This window comes from Hyperolius riggenbachi, chromosome 1 (genome assembly GCF_040937935.1).
Source record: "Hyperolius riggenbachi isolate aHypRig1 chromosome 1, aHypRig1.pri, whole genome shotgun sequence".
In the NCBI taxonomy this organism is placed as follows: Eukaryota; Metazoa; Chordata; class Amphibia; order Anura; family Hyperoliidae; genus Hyperolius; species Hyperolius riggenbachi.
This window is the reverse complement of record NC_090646.1, coordinates 472,109,291-472,127,895: the sequence shown is the minus strand read 5'-3', so window position 1 is coordinate 472,127,895 and position 18,605 is coordinate 472,109,291. Positions and strand designations below refer to the sequence as shown.

Below are 18,605 nucleotides of genomic sequence, written 5' to 3'. Positions count from 1 at the left end.
ACTGCTAGGGAGAGAACCCCGGTTGACAGGCTTGGAGCAAAGGACGCCTAGGCTTCCTGGGGCTGGAGGAAGCCCCAAGTAAGTGATTTTATTTTTTTTAAGTTTCCTGGATGTTTCCTTTAACCTTTCTGGCGGTATGATTATTTCCAGATTTTGGGGTCTAGAAGTGTTGCAATTTTTTGCATGCTTTTAGACCCTAACCTGGCAAAAAAAAATCACGCTGCTAAATGGCCTGCAGCAGCCCCTGCACCTACTCACCTCTCTGATATCCAGAGCTGCAGTTCTCCCTCCGTCCTCTGGGTGGCTATAACCCTGTAGTGAAATCGCCAGCTGTCGTCATGATTAGACAGCCATCTCACCAGAGGGATCCAGAGCCTCTGAGGACAGGAAGGAAACGGTTGCCCGGGTCTGGGTTCCAGGGGAGGTGAGTTAAAACGCCTGCTACATGCTATACTCTGCACAAGCCTCCCGGTGACTACCCCGAGTCAGGCTCGGGGTTACTGCTCCTGGCTTTTTTTCCCCCCACCCTGAGCCTGACTCTGGGTTACCTCTCTAGGGAGGTTAATGACTAGAATACCCTAGTTCAACTTCCAGGTTTGTCTTTTTAAGATCCAAAACAAACATGAATCTTTACATTGTCTGTAGCTGTCAATCAAGTATAACAGGAGATTGTAGGGCTACATAAGTGATAACTCTCTGGGGAGCATTGGAAAAATGTACCTTGAAATCTTCAAAGTCAAAATTTTGAGACCTGCAACAAGCCTAGGCCATTATACAATTCTACTCTTTATTATGTTGCAAAGTAGAATTGTCCTATTTTGTAGCACAATAAGGATACTGATGCTTTGTTTGTTGCATGTCACCATTACCCTTTATTTTCATTTGACATTTGGCTAATAGTCCTATGTATAGAAGGAGGGGGACCTTACTTTTTTCTATATTTTATAAAATGTTCTTATTTATTGCTCTATCCAAAGAAATTTCTCTTTTTATCTTCAAGCCTTGTATTTGGATAGCTTATCTGCCAATAAAGGTTACATTATGTACTCTTTGTTGTTGGCCTGTTAAAGTCTTTTGGCAGGTCCAGTTTCTGTGAAGCTGTAGTCTGTTAATCATTGCAAAGTAACTTGACTGAAGTCTTTATTCTCCTGCACACTGTCTATTGCGGGTATACACAGGTGCTGAGAGCTGGCACCTCTTTTGGCACAATTTCTTTTGAGAACAATGTTAACACACATACAGAAACGTGATATTGTTTTTCCTACTATCACACCCTGTACCTATGACAGGAAATGAGCACATTTCTAAAATGGACGCATTCACAGCTGAGCTATTACTGAAAGTCTAGGTTTCCACTTGTGTGTTTTGTGTCAGACTTTTCTCTCAGAAAATTTGCATTGATTTGGCAACTAATGGTAGTGAATGGGGCGGTTTCCATTCAATGCAAATTTTCGTGCGTGTGGAAAAAACTGAGGTCCTGCATCATTTTTTTCGGACTCGTGGACGATTTGCGTGCAATGCTTTGCATAGCAACACAAATTTTTGTGATGTTTATGTGAAAATTCTGATTAAATCCATGGTTACAGGAAGTTGCCAGCAGTCATGACTAACCTGTTACTAGGCAGATTGTTTTATTTGACTAATGAAAAAGCGTACAAATTTACAAGCAAATTTTTACCAATTAGAAAAATCTTAAGATTTTTTTGTTTTTCGTTTTTGGCCGTGAAAATTTCACGCTACAGTGAAAACGTAGCCTTGCAGGCGATTCCTGTGTCCTGCTGCACAATCTGCCTGCATAGAAGTGTGACCTCAGTGGGCTCCCCCTGCTGCAGCAATCAAGCTGCACACTCAATGAAGCTGCAGTTGTGGTGTCTGACTGGCTTCTCAACTGTTTCTTATTCCCTTTCCCTCAGTAATTTGTTTTCATGTCTTTATATGAGAACTCAGTTCAATGGAAGGATCGTACTTCCTGCACATAACGCTTTAGACCAGCAAGTGGCGACAAAGTACCTCAGTAGTGTGTTGGTGCTGTCCAAGGATGCCAGGAAAACGATATATACTTTTCAAATCCAATAGCTCTAAATACATTTTTTGGTACTTATCCGTTAGCCAGGCGCATCCGGCAGGTGGCGCTGTTGTTGCTAATTTCAATCATACAAGCTTCACGTAACAAAACTGTGATTGTAACCGCCGCAGGTGGTGCTAATTGTATTACTAGTTGACGTAACAATATGTCTATTAAAAAAGTGAGTTAATTAAATGACAAATAAGCCGTCGGCAATGTAACAGATCAAGCCGCCGACTTCGAGTCTCGCTCTCCTCCCCCTTTGCCCTCTCTCCTATAGAACACTGGGGGGGGGGGGGACATGCGTGTCCCCTCAGTCGTTCGTCGCGGCAGGGAATCCTGCTTGTTTTATTGCGACGAACGACTCTGGGGGGACACGAGTATCCCCAGGGCTGCCAGTGTTCTATAGGAGAGAGCCCATGGGGGGAGGACAGCGAGACACGAAGCCGGCGGCGTGATCTGTTACATTGCCGCCGGCTTATTTGTCATTTAATTCACTTTTTTAATACATATTGTTACGTCAACTAGTAATACAATTAGCACCATCTGCGGCGGTTACAATCACAGTTTTTTGTTACGTGAAGCTTGTATGATTGAAATTGGCAACAACAGCGCCACCTGCCAGATGCGCCCGGCTAATGGATAAGTACCCATTTTTTTAAAGCAGTCTGTTGTATTACCATATTAATGATATTATTTGCATTTGAAAGGAGTTGACAATTTTTGTGTTCCCCCCCCCCCCCCCCCCCACCCAAATAGTTTCTATGTAAAGTAGTAGGGTTTTGTGCTATTTTAGTACATGTGATCTATGCGGAGACATGACTAATAAATCTGTAATTAGCAGCCTGTGATACGTTTGGGAAGAATCTTGTCTGGGTGTTGTGGCTTTATATGATAACTTCATGAAGTGTAATTGGATTGAGCATAGGCTATAATAATAGAAGTAATACTTTTTTTCCTTCAAAAGTTATCAGCTGCACAAATCACTCTATGTAGCCTGCTAGCTGACTCATCTATGTCATTTTAGAATGTTGGGGTTTTTTTTTGTTTGTTTTTGCATAAGAAGATTCACTCTTATGAATTTGACTTGGAAATTGCTCAATCACACTCTCAAACACTATAATAATGGTTAATGTGAACCTGAAGTGAAAATAAGCTGCTATACACAATTATATTTACAGACCAAATCCTAAATGGGATTTCCCAGAACCCCATAGTCTAGTCTTGTTTAGAGTTAAAAACCTAAATAATATGCTAGGTACACACAGTACAATTTTCCGGCTGATTCACGGGAATCAGGCGATTATTTCTGACATGTCTGATCAGCCCCTGATCGACAAAGTGATCGATTTTGCAGACTAATAATTGGAAAATCGATTGTTTTATTGATCGAGTGCACTTTAGACATGAACACATCAGGACTGTGGAGTCGGTAAAAAAATTATCCGACTCATCCGTTTATGAAACTACCGGCTCCGCCTCCGGGTGCCCAAAATTATTCAGACCCCTCGACTTCGACTCCTTAGTCTAATTTTTCCAAAGGCTATGGATTTGGTTTGAAAATCATCCGACTCAGTTTATTGAAACCACCGACTCTAGGTACCCAAAACTGCTCCAACTTTGATTCACAAAACAGTGCTAACTGTTGGCATGCTGTGAAAAGTGCTTTGCGCAAAATTTCGCGTGATAACGGTTATCGTGCACAAAAATTCGCATTAACATGAATTTTCCACGTGTTAACGGTCACATTCGCACGATAAATTCGTGTTCTTGCGTGAACGTGAATTTTTTTCTATGTGAAAACCATTTGCTAACAGCTAGCACCGTTTTGTGAATCAAGCCCCTCGACTCCACAGCCCTGGTACACATGATGCAACTTCTGTACAATCACCTGTTGATCAGGCGGGAATTGCATCGTGTGTACCCAGCATAATTTAACAGATTCCATTGTATCTACTGTTCAGCTCTTGGGGCTCTTTCAAATGTTTTTTTTATCTTTATTTTTATTTTGCACGATCATTTATTATTGCACATGCATTTATTTATTTTGCATTCTTCCCTAGTCATGGCTATGAAAGGTAAACGGAACACCTGCTTTTCTTATTTCCAATTCCTTTCTCTCATGTTGGTTTTAGCCACAGACAAGTTGTATGACCTATTGGTTATCACAAATAAGCTGCAGTCTGACGTCGTCTGGAGGTAAACTGTGATTTATAGACTTGGTTTAACAGCCCATATTCTGACCACACACTTGGAGATGTCTGGTAGATCATGTTATTGACTGATGTAGTTTTGAAATCTTCTCTAATATCATTTCATAATTGTCTCTAGCTTTCTACTGCGTGATTTGGTGCAAAGCTATGGGAACATTGACATAAGGAATGGAGATGTTGTTTCAGTTTGATCAATAAAACAACCAAACATCTGTCCTTATTTTTTTAATAGAATATTGTTCATTTGATGTCTATAGTTAATCCATTAAAAACCTCATATAATGCATTGCCACCTGTACCTTGAAAAAGAAATTAAACAGGAGCTCTGACAAGTCCTTATGTAATATTCATATACATATGTTTATTACATAGAGCTTTGTAATGTGCTGCCCTGTATTCCGTCATCTACAACATTACAGCTAAGGCCTTGTCATGTGAGAGATGTCACTACTACCGTAGTCTCAATTACTGAGGTTCTAAACGGCAGTGATTTTAAGAGCACCTATAAGGTGGAAATAAACTCGCCACCAGTATAAAGCTGATGGCAGGTTTATCAGGGAAAACCAAGTTCTCAGAGGAGAAAGTCCTGCAGCCAATGGAAATCCAGCTGAAAAGGTGAAACCCCTCTTAACTCTGTAGGCCTAATTAAAATTCGACCTACTGATGCAAAGCCTTGTGGATAATGACATCACATGCAACTCATTCCTTATCCAGCCTTTAATATCATGATATGCAAATATCTCAGGATGCATAACTCCTACACAATTTTGAGGGGTGGGAGGGGAACCCCCTTCCAAACTACCTCTATGCCAAATTACAGCCTCCCAGCTCCACTGGTTTACAATCTCCTTAAAATTCTCCTCACAGTTCCTCTTTATTGTTGTGCAGCAGATGTTAATGACCATGACGGCAAGTAGTGTTTTGACAGCGCTATATGTCAATCCAGAAGAGACGAGCTGGAAATTTAGTAGGAAAAGTCATGGGTGTCAGCAATCTTAATGACTTTGTATTGTACTTATTATTTTTTACTGTACTTGCTGTTGTAGAATTCCAATAGCAACCAGTGATCTTTTCTGCTGATCTGATGAGTTGCCTTTGTTTCCCCATACTCTACTTGGCCAAGCCTTCATACTGAACATGAAGACTGACACAATGTTAATGGAACAAAGCTGTACCGTTAATGTTTGACACTTGTCTCAGGTAAAGAAAAAAGGAGAGAACACCAAGAGCCCAATATAGTGTAGTATGTACTGGTAAGGTATAATTGATAGAGTAATAATATTAATTTAATACTCACAAACCAGGGTTACCAAGTAGGCAACCACTGTCAAAGCAGGTGGGGAGATTGTCCCCACTCAGGATTAAAAAGTCGCTCTCTGTAGTTGAAGAAGGAAGGGTACAACCCTCCACCAAGGGTGGACTTGATGTAGATAATAGGATAAATCTCTTCTGCAGGGCATTCTTGATTAATGATTTTTACATCCTGGTAGATTATTCATAACTGAACATAATTATTTGAAGGTTGACTTTTTTTGTTTTAAAAACACATTTCTTTTATTGGTCGGATGAAATATGCTAATTTTTTGAGATAGGAAATTTGGGTTTTCATGAGCTGTATGCTAAAATCATCAATATTAAAACAATAAAAGGCTTGAACTACTTCAGTTGTGTGTATTTGAATCTAAAATATATGAAAGTCTAATGTTTATCAGTACATTACAGAAAATAATGAACTTTATCACAATATGCTAATTTTTTGAGAAGATCCTGTATGTAGTGTGTCAAACCTCTAACCAGCCCAGCCAGCTTGCAAAATACAATGAAGGCCAATATGGCAACTCACATGCTACCACCCTGTGTAGTTAGACAGTGTTCCTGGCTGCATGTCCCAGGAGGAAGGATCCTTGAATGTAACCGGACTTCCGGCAAAAATTTGCAATGTGTCTGCTATCCGTTGTTTTGGCCAGAATCTGCAACTTGCGCCAGGTGTAGCTGCAGCCTCGACAGAAATTGTAGTTTTATCCACGGCCCGTGATAAAATGGTGTAGCATGGCTGGTGATTGAGGAAGGGTATGGAGGGCAGGGTCACGTGGATCCAATGTATGAGTCCAATCGCAGGTTTCATTTCATCCACTCTGATTAAATCACACTTATGATGCGGGCTCGACTCTTTCTAGGGTTTTGCATACTATAGCATTCACCAGCAGAGGGAAGCAGAGCAACTGCAAGCAAACCGTTCAGATGATTCACACAGGAAAGCTTTTATATTTAAATCGCTGTTCAAATCAGAGTAGAGGTTGCCACATTGATAAATGCATTTTGGTTGTTTCATCAGTAGCTAACTGCCTTGGTGTGGGCTAATTTTTTACGTGTAAATTCCCATTATCTTCATGCTCTTTGCGATAGCATTTGGACAGTTTTAAAATGGATTGCTAATGGATTTATCTTTTTTTCTATTTAATTTAGGATTAGTGATAATTTGGGATACCCATACGCAGATTTTGCAGCAGATTCGACTATCAGATTCCTGTCAGATGCCTGTCAGGTCAAATCTGACAGGAATGTATCTGATGTGTGCAACACAGTAGGAATAGATTTTTTTAGAATGAAAACTATTGAAAATCGATCAAAATGCAGTGTTGCAGTATTCAATCCAATGCAACTCTGTGGGCTGGCAGCCAACCTAGATCTTCTGTCTGGATCGATCGAGTAAACTGTTCGAAATTGGTCAGATTTGTAGCCAATTCAGAGCGATCAAATCGGCCATATGTTGACCGAAATCAACCAGTGTATGGGCCCCCTAACAAGTATTCCCTGATTTGCATGTTCAGAGGCTAGCAGGCTTGCCTATCTAGATAAGGTCACATGGAGAGCGACTTGGTAAATGGCCTTTTCTGCAGCGCATTGATCATAAAAACATTTCAATCTGTCAAGTTATAAGATGTATCTCCCCTTTCGACAAATTTGCATTTGTTGCAATCGCATTTATACATGCCGTTTCGAACTTTTGATTTTTAGTTCCTTTTTATTCCAACCAAATTCGCTGCTAGCAAGAAGGTCATGGTACACCACCTGGCTGCTAAATGTGGGTACTCCTCCACATATGGTATATTATTAGTTATTATGGTCTATTAGGTCTCTCAATAGAATGTGCCGATGTCTTCCAAGCACCTGGACTACAATTCATAAAACGATTCTTTGTGGAGTTCCTGCAAGCTCTCTGGCATAAGAGACCTAAAGGTGTCTATACATCCTGGCTTGTGCCCATTGCCCCACATGGTCAACCTCTTAACCCTGCATTGGTACAGAGGCTAGAGTATCAAATCAGAGGAGATTTACCTACACATTAATTACCCAGAGGTTTTATTATTTATTTATTGTATTTATTAAGCGCCAACATATTACGCAGGTTAAGAAAATGCCATCATTTGAATTGTTGTGGATCATTGGGGTGTTCTAGAAAACTGAGAGCAGCGACTAGTCAGGAAGGCTGTGTGATTCAGCCTTGCTTTTATTTCATTTTTAATAGGTCCATTCAGATCCAATTTGAGTAGACTTTATACTTCTATAACGACTTCCAAGGATTGTTTCCTCTGTACAGAATTCTATAATTTGTGTGACAGGACTAGTTTATTTTTTTCTGCCTCATTACATTGTAGTAAAAAGGGGTGGATAAATAGGTTTGGTAGACCTAACCTAACATTTTTGTTTGTCTTAGCAGAGTTCTGATAATAAAGGATCTGTTCCAGAGGAGAAACAATCAAGGGCACACACAGAGCCAGGTAAGACTTGTGCTTGAGGCTAATGAAATCAGACACTGCTAGATGACTGTTGCTGGTTCTCTACGTTTCTCTAATACTCTTAAATTTGTTGTCACTTATTCATTTAGCGTGGTAAAAATGTCATATAAATACCACTCATTTATAAGAGACTGGTGGGAAGGATTTCCAAAGTACAAGGAAATATGAACCGATAATGGAGCCAGTTGCATAGAGCTGTCAACTATGAATGAATATAGAGCAAGTCAAACAATGAATTGAGGTGTATAGGCTTTGTTGCCCTAGAAACACAGTAAACTAGTGTAGTGTTAGGTATGTGCCAGTGAGTTATTAACAGCAAACCTGTTCAGCATAAATCCAGTTGCAATAAGGATACAGATTGGTTGATATGTTCTGTCTATTTTTAGATCTGTTCTGGAAATGCATCACTCCTATAGGCAACAGAAATGTATAAATGTCATGTGCTATCAGTCATTTTCTTGTTGCATTACAAAATGTAGAGGTGTCTCCAGTTATACAAATATATGTTTTTATGTGACCAGGTGGAAATCCAGTAGTCTGCACATCAAAATCTCAGGATGTTATGAGAATTCTTGCAGCAATTAAAATTGGATGTGTGTGCGTACGTGTGTACGGTTATTTACAACCTTTGTCTTTAGCCTGGTAAACTCTTTCAATTATGATGTTTATGTTCAAGCTTCTGGGCATCTGTGCCCCTAGCTTGTCCATCCACCAGGCCTCCCTCTGAATCTTCAGGGGTTCTGCAGCATTTTGCCATTTCAATGGGACAAAGTCCAGTTTTCCCCTTATTCGCGTACGAGAGGAATCGGCGTGGGAGACTTGGGTGCAGGATACAGCCGGTATATGGCTGATACTGCTGCTGCACAAGTCCCGGCCGTGTAAAATACTATTCCCCCTCCAGGCCACCAGGGATGGTGGGGAATGAAATAATTCTGCTTCTAGCAATTGCTGGAAGCCGAATTATTGTGTTTTTAAAAGTAACTTCAGCTGCATCTTCTGACGGCGCCAAAGTTACTCCCTGTGCGCCCAAGTCCACTGCGCTGGATTCACTGTGATCGCCCTTTTTCATGGGACAAAATAGTAGCACTCCTTCTGATGCGTCTGAAGCATCACCTTTCTGAGCCTGCTCTGTAAATGGGCACAATAAGACAGAGTAGGTGAGCACAAGAGTCAGCATGTGGCGTGAATGGGTCAGCAAGGCAGGGATGGAGGAGAGGTGGCATTAAGGCAGCGGTAGCAGCACGGGCTCTGCTCTGGCAACCTTTTTCCTTTCCCCCACTGACCAACAATTACTTTTTTGCATGATCGGCCAATGATGGACAAGTGGTGGGGGAAGGGGAATGGACCTACTGACACCAATGGTGCATGTGAGGGGGGGCGGGGGGTATTGGTGAGGTAATTGTTGCACTTCATATTTTATTTCAGTAATTAAACCTTAGAGACTCTGTAACAAAATTTTCAGCCTTATTTCTTCTATCCTATAAGTTCCTATACCTGTGTGGTCTGGATTACTGCAGCCTTTTCTAGTTGCACTGTCTCTGTAATAGTTCTAATCTTCTTTTCTTGTCAAGCATTGTCGAGCCAAAGAGGAATGCACGGTCTCTGCTGTGATGGGGAGAAGTTATGCACGCCCCCTGCAGGCTCTCCTGTGTGTGTGTATATGAGTCCCAGGCAATGTCTCTGCTCACAGCCAGCGTCTCTGCAAGGCTGGGGGAGCTGAAACATTTCAAACAGCTGTGAGTGCAGAGAGATCAGTGCAGAGCTCAGACAAGCAGCTAAGGCAACATTCCAGCAATCAAGTCACATTTGAGAGGAGCTTCTGCAAACAGGCACCTGCTCTGATGTATTTCCTGTTTGGCAGCCATCTTCATTGTTTACAAAAACAATGAATAAAACAGTGATATCACCAGGAAAGCAGCGGGAGTGGTGAAAATGTCAGAGGGGGCTAGGAGAAGACAACAAACAGGCTGGTACGTTTATGTACATATTCTCTTAAAAAGGTTAAACTAACCACTTCGCCCTATCTCGACGGATATATCCGTCCAGATGGGCACTGCTGCTGCAGCCGTGTGGTGCACGCGATCGGGCGCGCGCGCGCCCGCGTTCCCGCGTTCCCGCTGCCTCCCGCTGCCCCCCCGATCAGTGAATGGGAATATAATTCCCATTCACCGATCTAAGTCTCCGGCAGAAATGCCGACGCTTTCTCATCAGAGAGCGCGGTATTTCTGCCCCCAGGAAACATCACCTTCTTCTAATAGTTCCTAGATGCGAGATCGTTCGCATCTAGGAATTTTTTGAATGTGGCCATCTTGTGGCCAAATAGTAAACTGCACCCACATACCTAAATTAAATAAAAAAATACATTATATTACATCTAAAATTAGCTATTTACCTCCCAAACTAAAATTACCCAAATACATTTTTGTATTTAAAAAAAAATAAAAAAAATTACAATTAAAAAAAAAAAAAAACTCCATAAATAGTTACCTAAGGGTCTGAACTTTTTAAATATACATGTCAAGAGAGTATCTTATTATTTTTTTTAAAATTATAAGCTTATAAATAGTGATAGACGCAAATTGAAAAAATGCACCTTTATTTCTAAATAAAATATCGGCGCCATAAATTGTGATAGGGACGTAATTTAAACGGTGTAATAAGCTGGACAAATGGGCACATAAAATGCATGGGTTTTAATTACTGTAGCATGTATTAATTTTAAACTATAATGGCCAAAAACTGAGGAATATTGATTTTTTTCCATTTCTATCTTAATCTTCCTGTTAAAATGCATTTACAGTAAAGTGGCTCTTAGCAAAATGTACTACCCAAAGAAAGCCTAATTAGTGGCGGAAAAAACAAGCTATAGATCAATTAATTGTGATAAGTAACGATAAAGTTATTGGCGAATGAATGGGAGGTGAACATTGCTCGGATGCTTAAGATTTTCGACGCTGTAGACTGAAGTGGCTAATATATGAAATATACTCATTACATGCAAAGCAAGATATTTCAAGCCTTAATTTGTTATAATTTTGATTATTATGGTTTACAGCTTATGAAAACCCCAAAATCAAAATCTCGGACCATTAGAATATTGTGAAAATGTTAAATATTCTAGACTCAGTGTCACTTTAATCAGCTAATGAATCCAGAACACCTGCAAAGGGTTCCTATTTCATATGTTCGTTTCACCTTTCAAGTTGAATTACTGAAATAAATGTACTTACACAATATTCTAATTTTTACCTGTAATTGTTGCAGTTCTACTGTATGGCAATTGCCGCACACAGTTTTTTTTTTTTTTTTGTTTGTTTTTTTGAGGCCCCTTTCATATATAGCAGCAACCACTTCCATGTGCAGCAGCACCCTCCCACTCAGTGGGCAGTGACTTACATGTGCATCATCTATGCTTTGCAACCTCCATCTTTAATGTACACCTAGCTCCCTTGGGTGGCAGATTTTCTTTTCTATGTGTTGACTCTCATTTACAGCCAAACTTTTTTTTCAGACTTCCCTCCCATATGCAGCAACTGCCTATTTTTATGTCTCCTCCTAGTACAGCAGCTGCTCTAGGCCATGGCCCACATGACCTGCCCTGGCTAGTAGGACAGTGGATGGGCATGTTCTAAAATTAAGGCGATAGTAACGGTGTGTGAAGGCACCCATAATACAAGCATATACTCTTCAACGAAGTGGCTGCTTCCCTCTTATAGTTTCCATTGCCTGATGAAAAATACCTGAGTGTACATCTGTTAGGGAATGGCATGTGCTTGACAGACATTAATCATTTGTATGAATATATCGAATTATAGCATCCAGCATAACTGACCTAGGGCAAGAAATTATCCTAATCTCTTGTACATCTAGAAAGCTGAATTTACAACTTCAAAAAAAAGAAGTTGGCCAGGCAGATTCTTTTTTGGCATTGTAGGAACCACCAAAGACCACAGAAGAGTCCACTCGTGCATTTTTTTTTTTTTTTTTTTTATAATTCTTTTAGGGTGGACTATGTCCTCTCATCCCATAGTGCTTTAAAGTCTCTTTTGGACAACATCCGAGAACACTAGGATGCACTCTGTGCCCTGCAGAAATCAAGGATACCACCAACAATAATTGGATTCCTATTTTAATCTTGTGCACATGTTTGTTTGGCTGTGGTCGAACAGGCAAATATTTTATTTGGGGTATTTTTATTCTATTTACTGCAAATACGCCTGAAGTCAAAGCTTTAAGTCATGCCCTGTATCGAAAGTGATTTTGGTACTATTTGTGTCCCAATCATCGATACTGCAGTAACAGCATCATGTGAAGACCTTTCCCGTATTTGTAGTAGGATTATTCTACCTACTAAACCTTGTAGCCTTCACACAAAAACGACAGTTTTACAGTACAAGAAAAAGTATGTGAACCCTTAAGAATTATATAGATTTCTGCACAAATTGATCATAAAATGTGATCTGATCTTCATCTAAGTCACAATAGACAATCGCAGTCTGCTTCACCTCCCTGGCGGTTTGTTAAAATCCGCCAGGGGGCAGCAAATACCTTTTTTTTTAAAAAAAAAAAAAAAAAAAAAAAAAAAAAAAAAATTCATGTAGCGAGACAATGTCTCGCTACATGATAGCCGCTGCTGAGCCGTTTAAAGAACGGGATCTCTTGGAGGGCTTCCCCTGTTGCATGGCGATGGGGCGGGATGACGTCATCGACGTCGTGATGTCAAAGGAGAATCCGATCCACCCCACAGCGCTGCCTGGCACTGATTGGCCAGGCAGCGCACGGGGTCTGGGGGGGGGGGGGGGGGGGCGGCTGCGGCGACTGGTATAGCGGCGGATCGGCGGGTTGCGGCGGAGATCGGAGGTTACACGCAGCTAGCAAAGTGCTAGCTGCGTGTAACAAAAAAAAATTATGCAAATCGGCCCAGCGGGGCCTGAGCGGTGCCTCCCGGCGGCATAGCCCGAGCTCAGCTCGGGCTTACCGCCAGGGAGGTTAAAGGATACTGCAGCCCACAGGCTGCGGAGAGATAAAACCTGCAACGTGTAGGGAAAGAAAAGGACATACTCACCGCTCCCTGCCGTCTGGTCCCGCTCGTCAGCCACAGCTCCCGGTACTGGCCGACTCTCCTGACCCGGACATACTGCGCCGCGCATGCGCAGTATGTCCTGTAATCTTCGCTTCTGGCGTCTCATCATGACGCCAGAAGTGCGGACACTCCCCCGCCTCCTGCGTGTGCGCTCCAGCGGCTCTACTATAAAGCTAGCATGCTTGATGCGACGGCAGAAGCGAAGATTACAGGACATACTGCGCATGCGCGGCGCAGTATGTCCGGGTCAGGAGAGTCGGCCAGTACCGGGAGCTGTGTGTGGCTGACGAGCGGGACCTGAGGGCAGGGAGCGAGAGGAACGGTGAGTATGTCCTTTTCTTTCCCTACACATTGCAGGTTTTATCTCTCCGCAGCCTGTGGGTTGCAGTATCCTTTAAACTAATACCATACAAATAAATGTTTCCCTGTTTTTGTTGAAAACACCATGTAAACATTCACAGTGCAGGTGGAAAAAGTATGTGAAACCTTGGATTTAATAACTGTTTGAACCTCCTCTCGCAGCAATAACTTCAACCAAACGTTTCCTGTAGTTGCAGATCAGACGTGCACAATGGTCAGGAGTAATTATTGACTATTCCTCCTTACAGAACTGTTTCAGTTCAGCAGTGTTCTTGGGATGTTTGATGTAAATCGCTTTCTTGAGGTCCTGCCACAGCATCTTAATTTGGTTGAGGTTAGGACTCTGACTGGCACACTCCAAAAGGTGTATTTTCTTCTGTTTAAGCCATTCTGTTGTTGTTTTACTTCTATGCTTTGGGTCATTGTCCTGTTGCAACACCCATCCTCTGCTGAGCTTCAGCTGGTGGATAGATGGCCTTAAAGAGAACCTGTACTGAGTAAAATTATTTAAAATAAACACGAGGGAACTTCAAATGAAAATTACATAGTTACCTTGCTATTAGTTCCTCTCAGAAGCTCACCATTTTCTTCTGACAGTGATTGCTTCGAGTTCTGACAACATTTTGTCAGAATTGAAATATATCAGTTGCTGTCAGTTATTTATCAGTTGCTGTCAGTTATAGCTGAGAGGAAAACTGATGTACCAGGTAATGTCTGTTTTCCTATGGCTCAAGTGGGCGATATTACAGTTTAACAGTGTGCTGACCAGAAAGCTGTTATGGGGTAATGACCATTTTCAAAATGGAGGACAAAGAATTCCCTTGATCACAGTGGACAAACAGGACGTGGGAAAGGAGAAAGAGATTGAGGAGTAGACTACACGGGAGGTAAGTATGATCTGTGTATGTTTATTTCACTTTTAATTTTCAGTACAGGTTTTCTTTAAGTTCTCCTGCAAAATGTCTTGATAAACTTTGGAATTCATTTTTCCTTCGATGATAGCAATCCGTCCAGGCCCTGATGCAGCAAAGCAGCCCCAAACTATGATGCCCCCACCACCATACTTCACAGTTGAGATGAGGTTTTGATGTTTGTGTGCTGTGCCTCTTTTTCTCCACACATAGGCCCATATGTAATTCACATTTTCACCTGAGTTTTCTCCTAGGAGATAATTTTTCAACTTCAATTTAAAATAACTTTCCAGCACTTTTCAACTAAAAAAGTACCAAAAATTTGGAGTAAAAGGACTATCAGAATTATTTTGTGTATTTTCTTGCTTTCTGGTAGCTTAAAAGGCATTTTATTGATAAGTTTGAAAATAACACCTAGGAGAAAACTCAGGAGAAAAAGTTAATTGCATATGGGCCATAGTGTTGTGTGTTTCTTCCAAACAACTCAACTTTGGTTTCATCTGTCCACAGAATATTTTGCCAGAACTGCTGTGGAACATCCAGGTGCTCTTTTGCAAACTTTAAACATGCAGCAATGGACAGCAGTGGCTTCCTCTGTGGTATCCTCCCATGAACTCCATTCTTGTTTAGTGTTTAACGCATCATAGATTTGCTAACGTGGATGTTGGCATATTCCAGAGACCTGTCTTTAGCTGACTCTAGGATTCTTCTTCACCTCATTGAGCATTCTGCGCTGTGCTCTTGCAGTCCTCTTTACAGGACAACCACCCCTAGGGAGAGTGGCAGCAGTGCTGAACTTTCTCCATTCATAGACAATTTGTCTTACCGTGGACTGATGGACTGCAATGATTTTGGAGATTCTTTTATAACCCTTTCCAGCTTTATGCAAGTCAACAATTCTTAATCGTAGGTCTTCTGAGAGCTCTTTTGTGCAAGGCATCATTCACATCAGACAATGCTTCTTGGGAAAAGCAAACCCAAAACTGGTGTGGTTTTTTTTATAGGGCAGGGCAGCTGTAACCAGCACCTCCAATAACATCTCATTGATTGGACTCCAGCTGGCTGGCACCTCACTCCAGTTAGCTCTTGAGGATGTCATTAGTCTAGGGGTTCACATACTTTTTCCACCTCCACTGAGAGTATTTACATGGTGTGTTCAATAAAAACATAGAAACGTTTAATTATTTGTGTGGTATTAGTTTAAGCAGACTGTGATTGTCTATTGTTGTGACTTAGAAGAACACATTTTATGACCAATTTGTGCAGAAATCCATATAATTCCAAAGGGTTCGCATACTTTTTCTTGCTATTGTATATTGAGCTTTTCTCCTGGCGGACTCAAAGTGCCAGAGCTCCAGCCTCTAGGGCACGTTTTATAGGCAGTAGCAGTGTTAGGGAGATTTGCCTAAGGTCTACTACAGAATAGGTGCTGGCATACTGAACAGGAAGAGCCGAGATTCAAACTTAGGTCTCCTGTGTTAGCGGTTGAATGGAAGGGCTCCTGAGTTGTGGTGGTGCATAAACTAAAGATGGCAATACACTTATAGATTTGCAGCAGATTCGACCATCAGATTCCTGTCAGAAGCCTGTAAAGTCAAATCTGACAGGAATCTATCTGATGTGTGCCACACACAGAATGGAATCTATTGGAAATCTATCTAAATGCATTATTGGACCATTAGATCCAATGCAACGCTATGGGCCATCGATCTGCTGCCAGCAGATCAAATCGATTGAAATTGGCCGCAAAGCGATCGATAGATTTGACAGAAATTTATTTCCGATCGATCGATGGCTGAAATCGACCAGTGTATGGGTCCCTTAAGAAAGATGTGCTGCTTCCATCAGTCATACTGCATTAGGTTTCATATCTGTTTTTTTATTTTTAGTGTGTGGTTTTGTCAGTGGGGTATCATTATCCTTTAACTTACATGTCAATAATTTAGGGGGGAAAACGGAGTTATCTTATATGATTAAATCCTACTACAGCACATACAGTGCAATGATTATAAGGGCAATTACCGTATATCTCCAGAGCGCATGCAAATCTGAGAAAGGGCAGCTCTGCCAGAAGGTTGTGATCACAGTGCTTGTCCAGGATGTGGCTGTGAAGTTCCCTCACCATTACTTAGCGTAGGGCAGACATAAGAATAGGCACTTCCTGTTCAGGACTTTCAAGCAGGACTATAAAAAAAATCAAAAGAAAAAAAAATTAATCTTTGATATTTTTTTCTGTTTGTATTCTTTTTTTGGTTGGTTGTCATTAATAAACTTGTTGGCTGCTGCATAGACCAGACTGGTAATTTCTGTTCTTAAAGCACACCTTGAGTGAGAGGGAGATGGAGGCTGCCATATTTTTTTTTTCTTTTAAAACCATGCAAATGACCTGGCTGCCCAGAAGATCCTCTGCCACTTATAAGTTTAGCCATAGGCTCTGCACAAGCATGCCATAGGTCTGACTGGATTACTGCATGATTGTTTCAAGTGTGTGATTAAAACACTACGGATGTATGAAAGATCAGCAGAGCTGCCAGAAAAGTATTGTTTAAAAGGAAATGCATATGGCAGCCACCATATCCCTCTCACCTCAGGTGTACTTTAAGAATTACCCCTCTTTGAATAGTCCACAAATCCGTATGGAATTGCACACCACCGTCGAGGTGCTGGATCGAAATAGTATACAAGAAAAGTCCAGATGATCCGGACACTCAAAATGAACCAAGTTCAATGTTTTATTTCAAGTAAAGTGACACATGCCATTCCATAAACAACCGATGACTCGTTTCGGGGCCCCGTGGGGTCCCCTTTGTCAAGGTAACAAGCACATCTGTGCTTGTTACCTTGACAAAGGGGACCCCACGGGGCCCCGAAACGAGTCGTCGGTTGTTTATGGAATGGCATGTGTCACTTTACTTGAAATAAAACATTGAACTTGGTTCATTTTGAGTGTGCGGATCATCTGGACTCCTCTTTGAATAGTGACATCAGAAATCTGCACATACTAAACAAATAAGAGAGGATGTGTGCACTTTACAATACAAGAGCTCGTGTCAGTGCGTTTCATTGTGTGTAAAGTCTATAGTGGCTGCAGGCTATATGCTGTGCCTTGACTGGTAGACTCCCTCCTACACTCCACAGAAGCCTGGCTGTCTGTTTTGGTATATTTACTCTGAATCCTGTAATTTTAGAATGCAGACCTGTCCCCTTTAGAATTACAAGTAGGAATTTTAATGAGTCCATGCTTTGGAAAAAAATTTTTCCAGACAGAACCATAATAAATCTTGCATGTTCAGTAAGAGATTTCATTTTTGTATTAATGTTACCAAGTGGCCTTTCATGTAATTTTCTGTAATCCCCAAATATATTATGTTGCCTTTAATTTATATTTTATCTGCAAACCCATCTATAAACCTGTCCTACTTCCTAGCATGCTGCCTTGCCTGACCTTTTATGCCTTCTAGTTTTCCACTGCAGAAATGGCAAACGCTCTGTTCAGTCACGTCACAGCATGCTCCCAGGATGACCGTGCTGCTACTCATCTGGGATTTATACTCTCCGTTTAACCACCTCTATTTCTGTATTTCCAACAGCAATATTCAGGAGACAGGAGCCGAGATGCATTCTAGTTTTTCTTATGACTTGTATCGCATTACCCGTTTCTAATGCTAATACATGTACCACTCTTTCAGCACGTATCAAGAAAACGTTACTCTAAAGATTTGCCTTGATTACATAAAGTTTCAAACCACTTTTTTAGCACCTTTCCATATTCTGAAAACATGTTATAGAATACAGTGGAGAGAAAATCACTTCAAACTCAATTTCATGCATGCGACTATAGTTTGGTAATTTACTGAAAAACTGCATGACAATTGGCTAAGATTTTTTACTTGTGTGTTTCTGCAAAATGCTCCCAACTAGTGTGAGTAAATACTACAGAATTTGGCAAGATCGGTAAACGGCGGCTGTCTCGCAAGTTTGGAGTGTTGATTGAGAAGAGGTGTGAATCTAGCATTTAGTGGTAGGAGTAGCAGGAGGAAGATTAGTGTGAGATGTGGCTGTAGTGTTAGACGTAGTGGTAGGAAAGGTTAGTGTAAGGTCTTGAGAATAGGGGTGTTAGTATGAGAGGTTTCGAATCGGAGGGTTGGTGTGAGAGGGTAAGAATAGGAAAGT

General features: G+C 41.2%; 1 protein-coding gene across 4 annotated transcripts in view; it reads left to right on the top strand.

Annotated features, from left to right (window-relative positions):
- SMTN (smoothelin) overlaps positions 1–18,605 on the top strand; it is a 206,451-nt gene that overhangs the window by 116,171 nt on the left and 71,675 nt on the right. For 3 of the 4 annotated variants that reach the window (XM_068240797.1, XM_068240820.1, XM_068240812.1), the window contains exon 8: positions 7,997–8,060. In XM_068240797.1, the coding sequence (XP_068096898.1) occupies positions 7,997–8,060 (64 nt within the window). The remainder of the gene's footprint in view (positions 1–7,996; positions 8,061–18,605) is intronic. The other variant, XM_068240805.1, reaches the window with a different exon arrangement.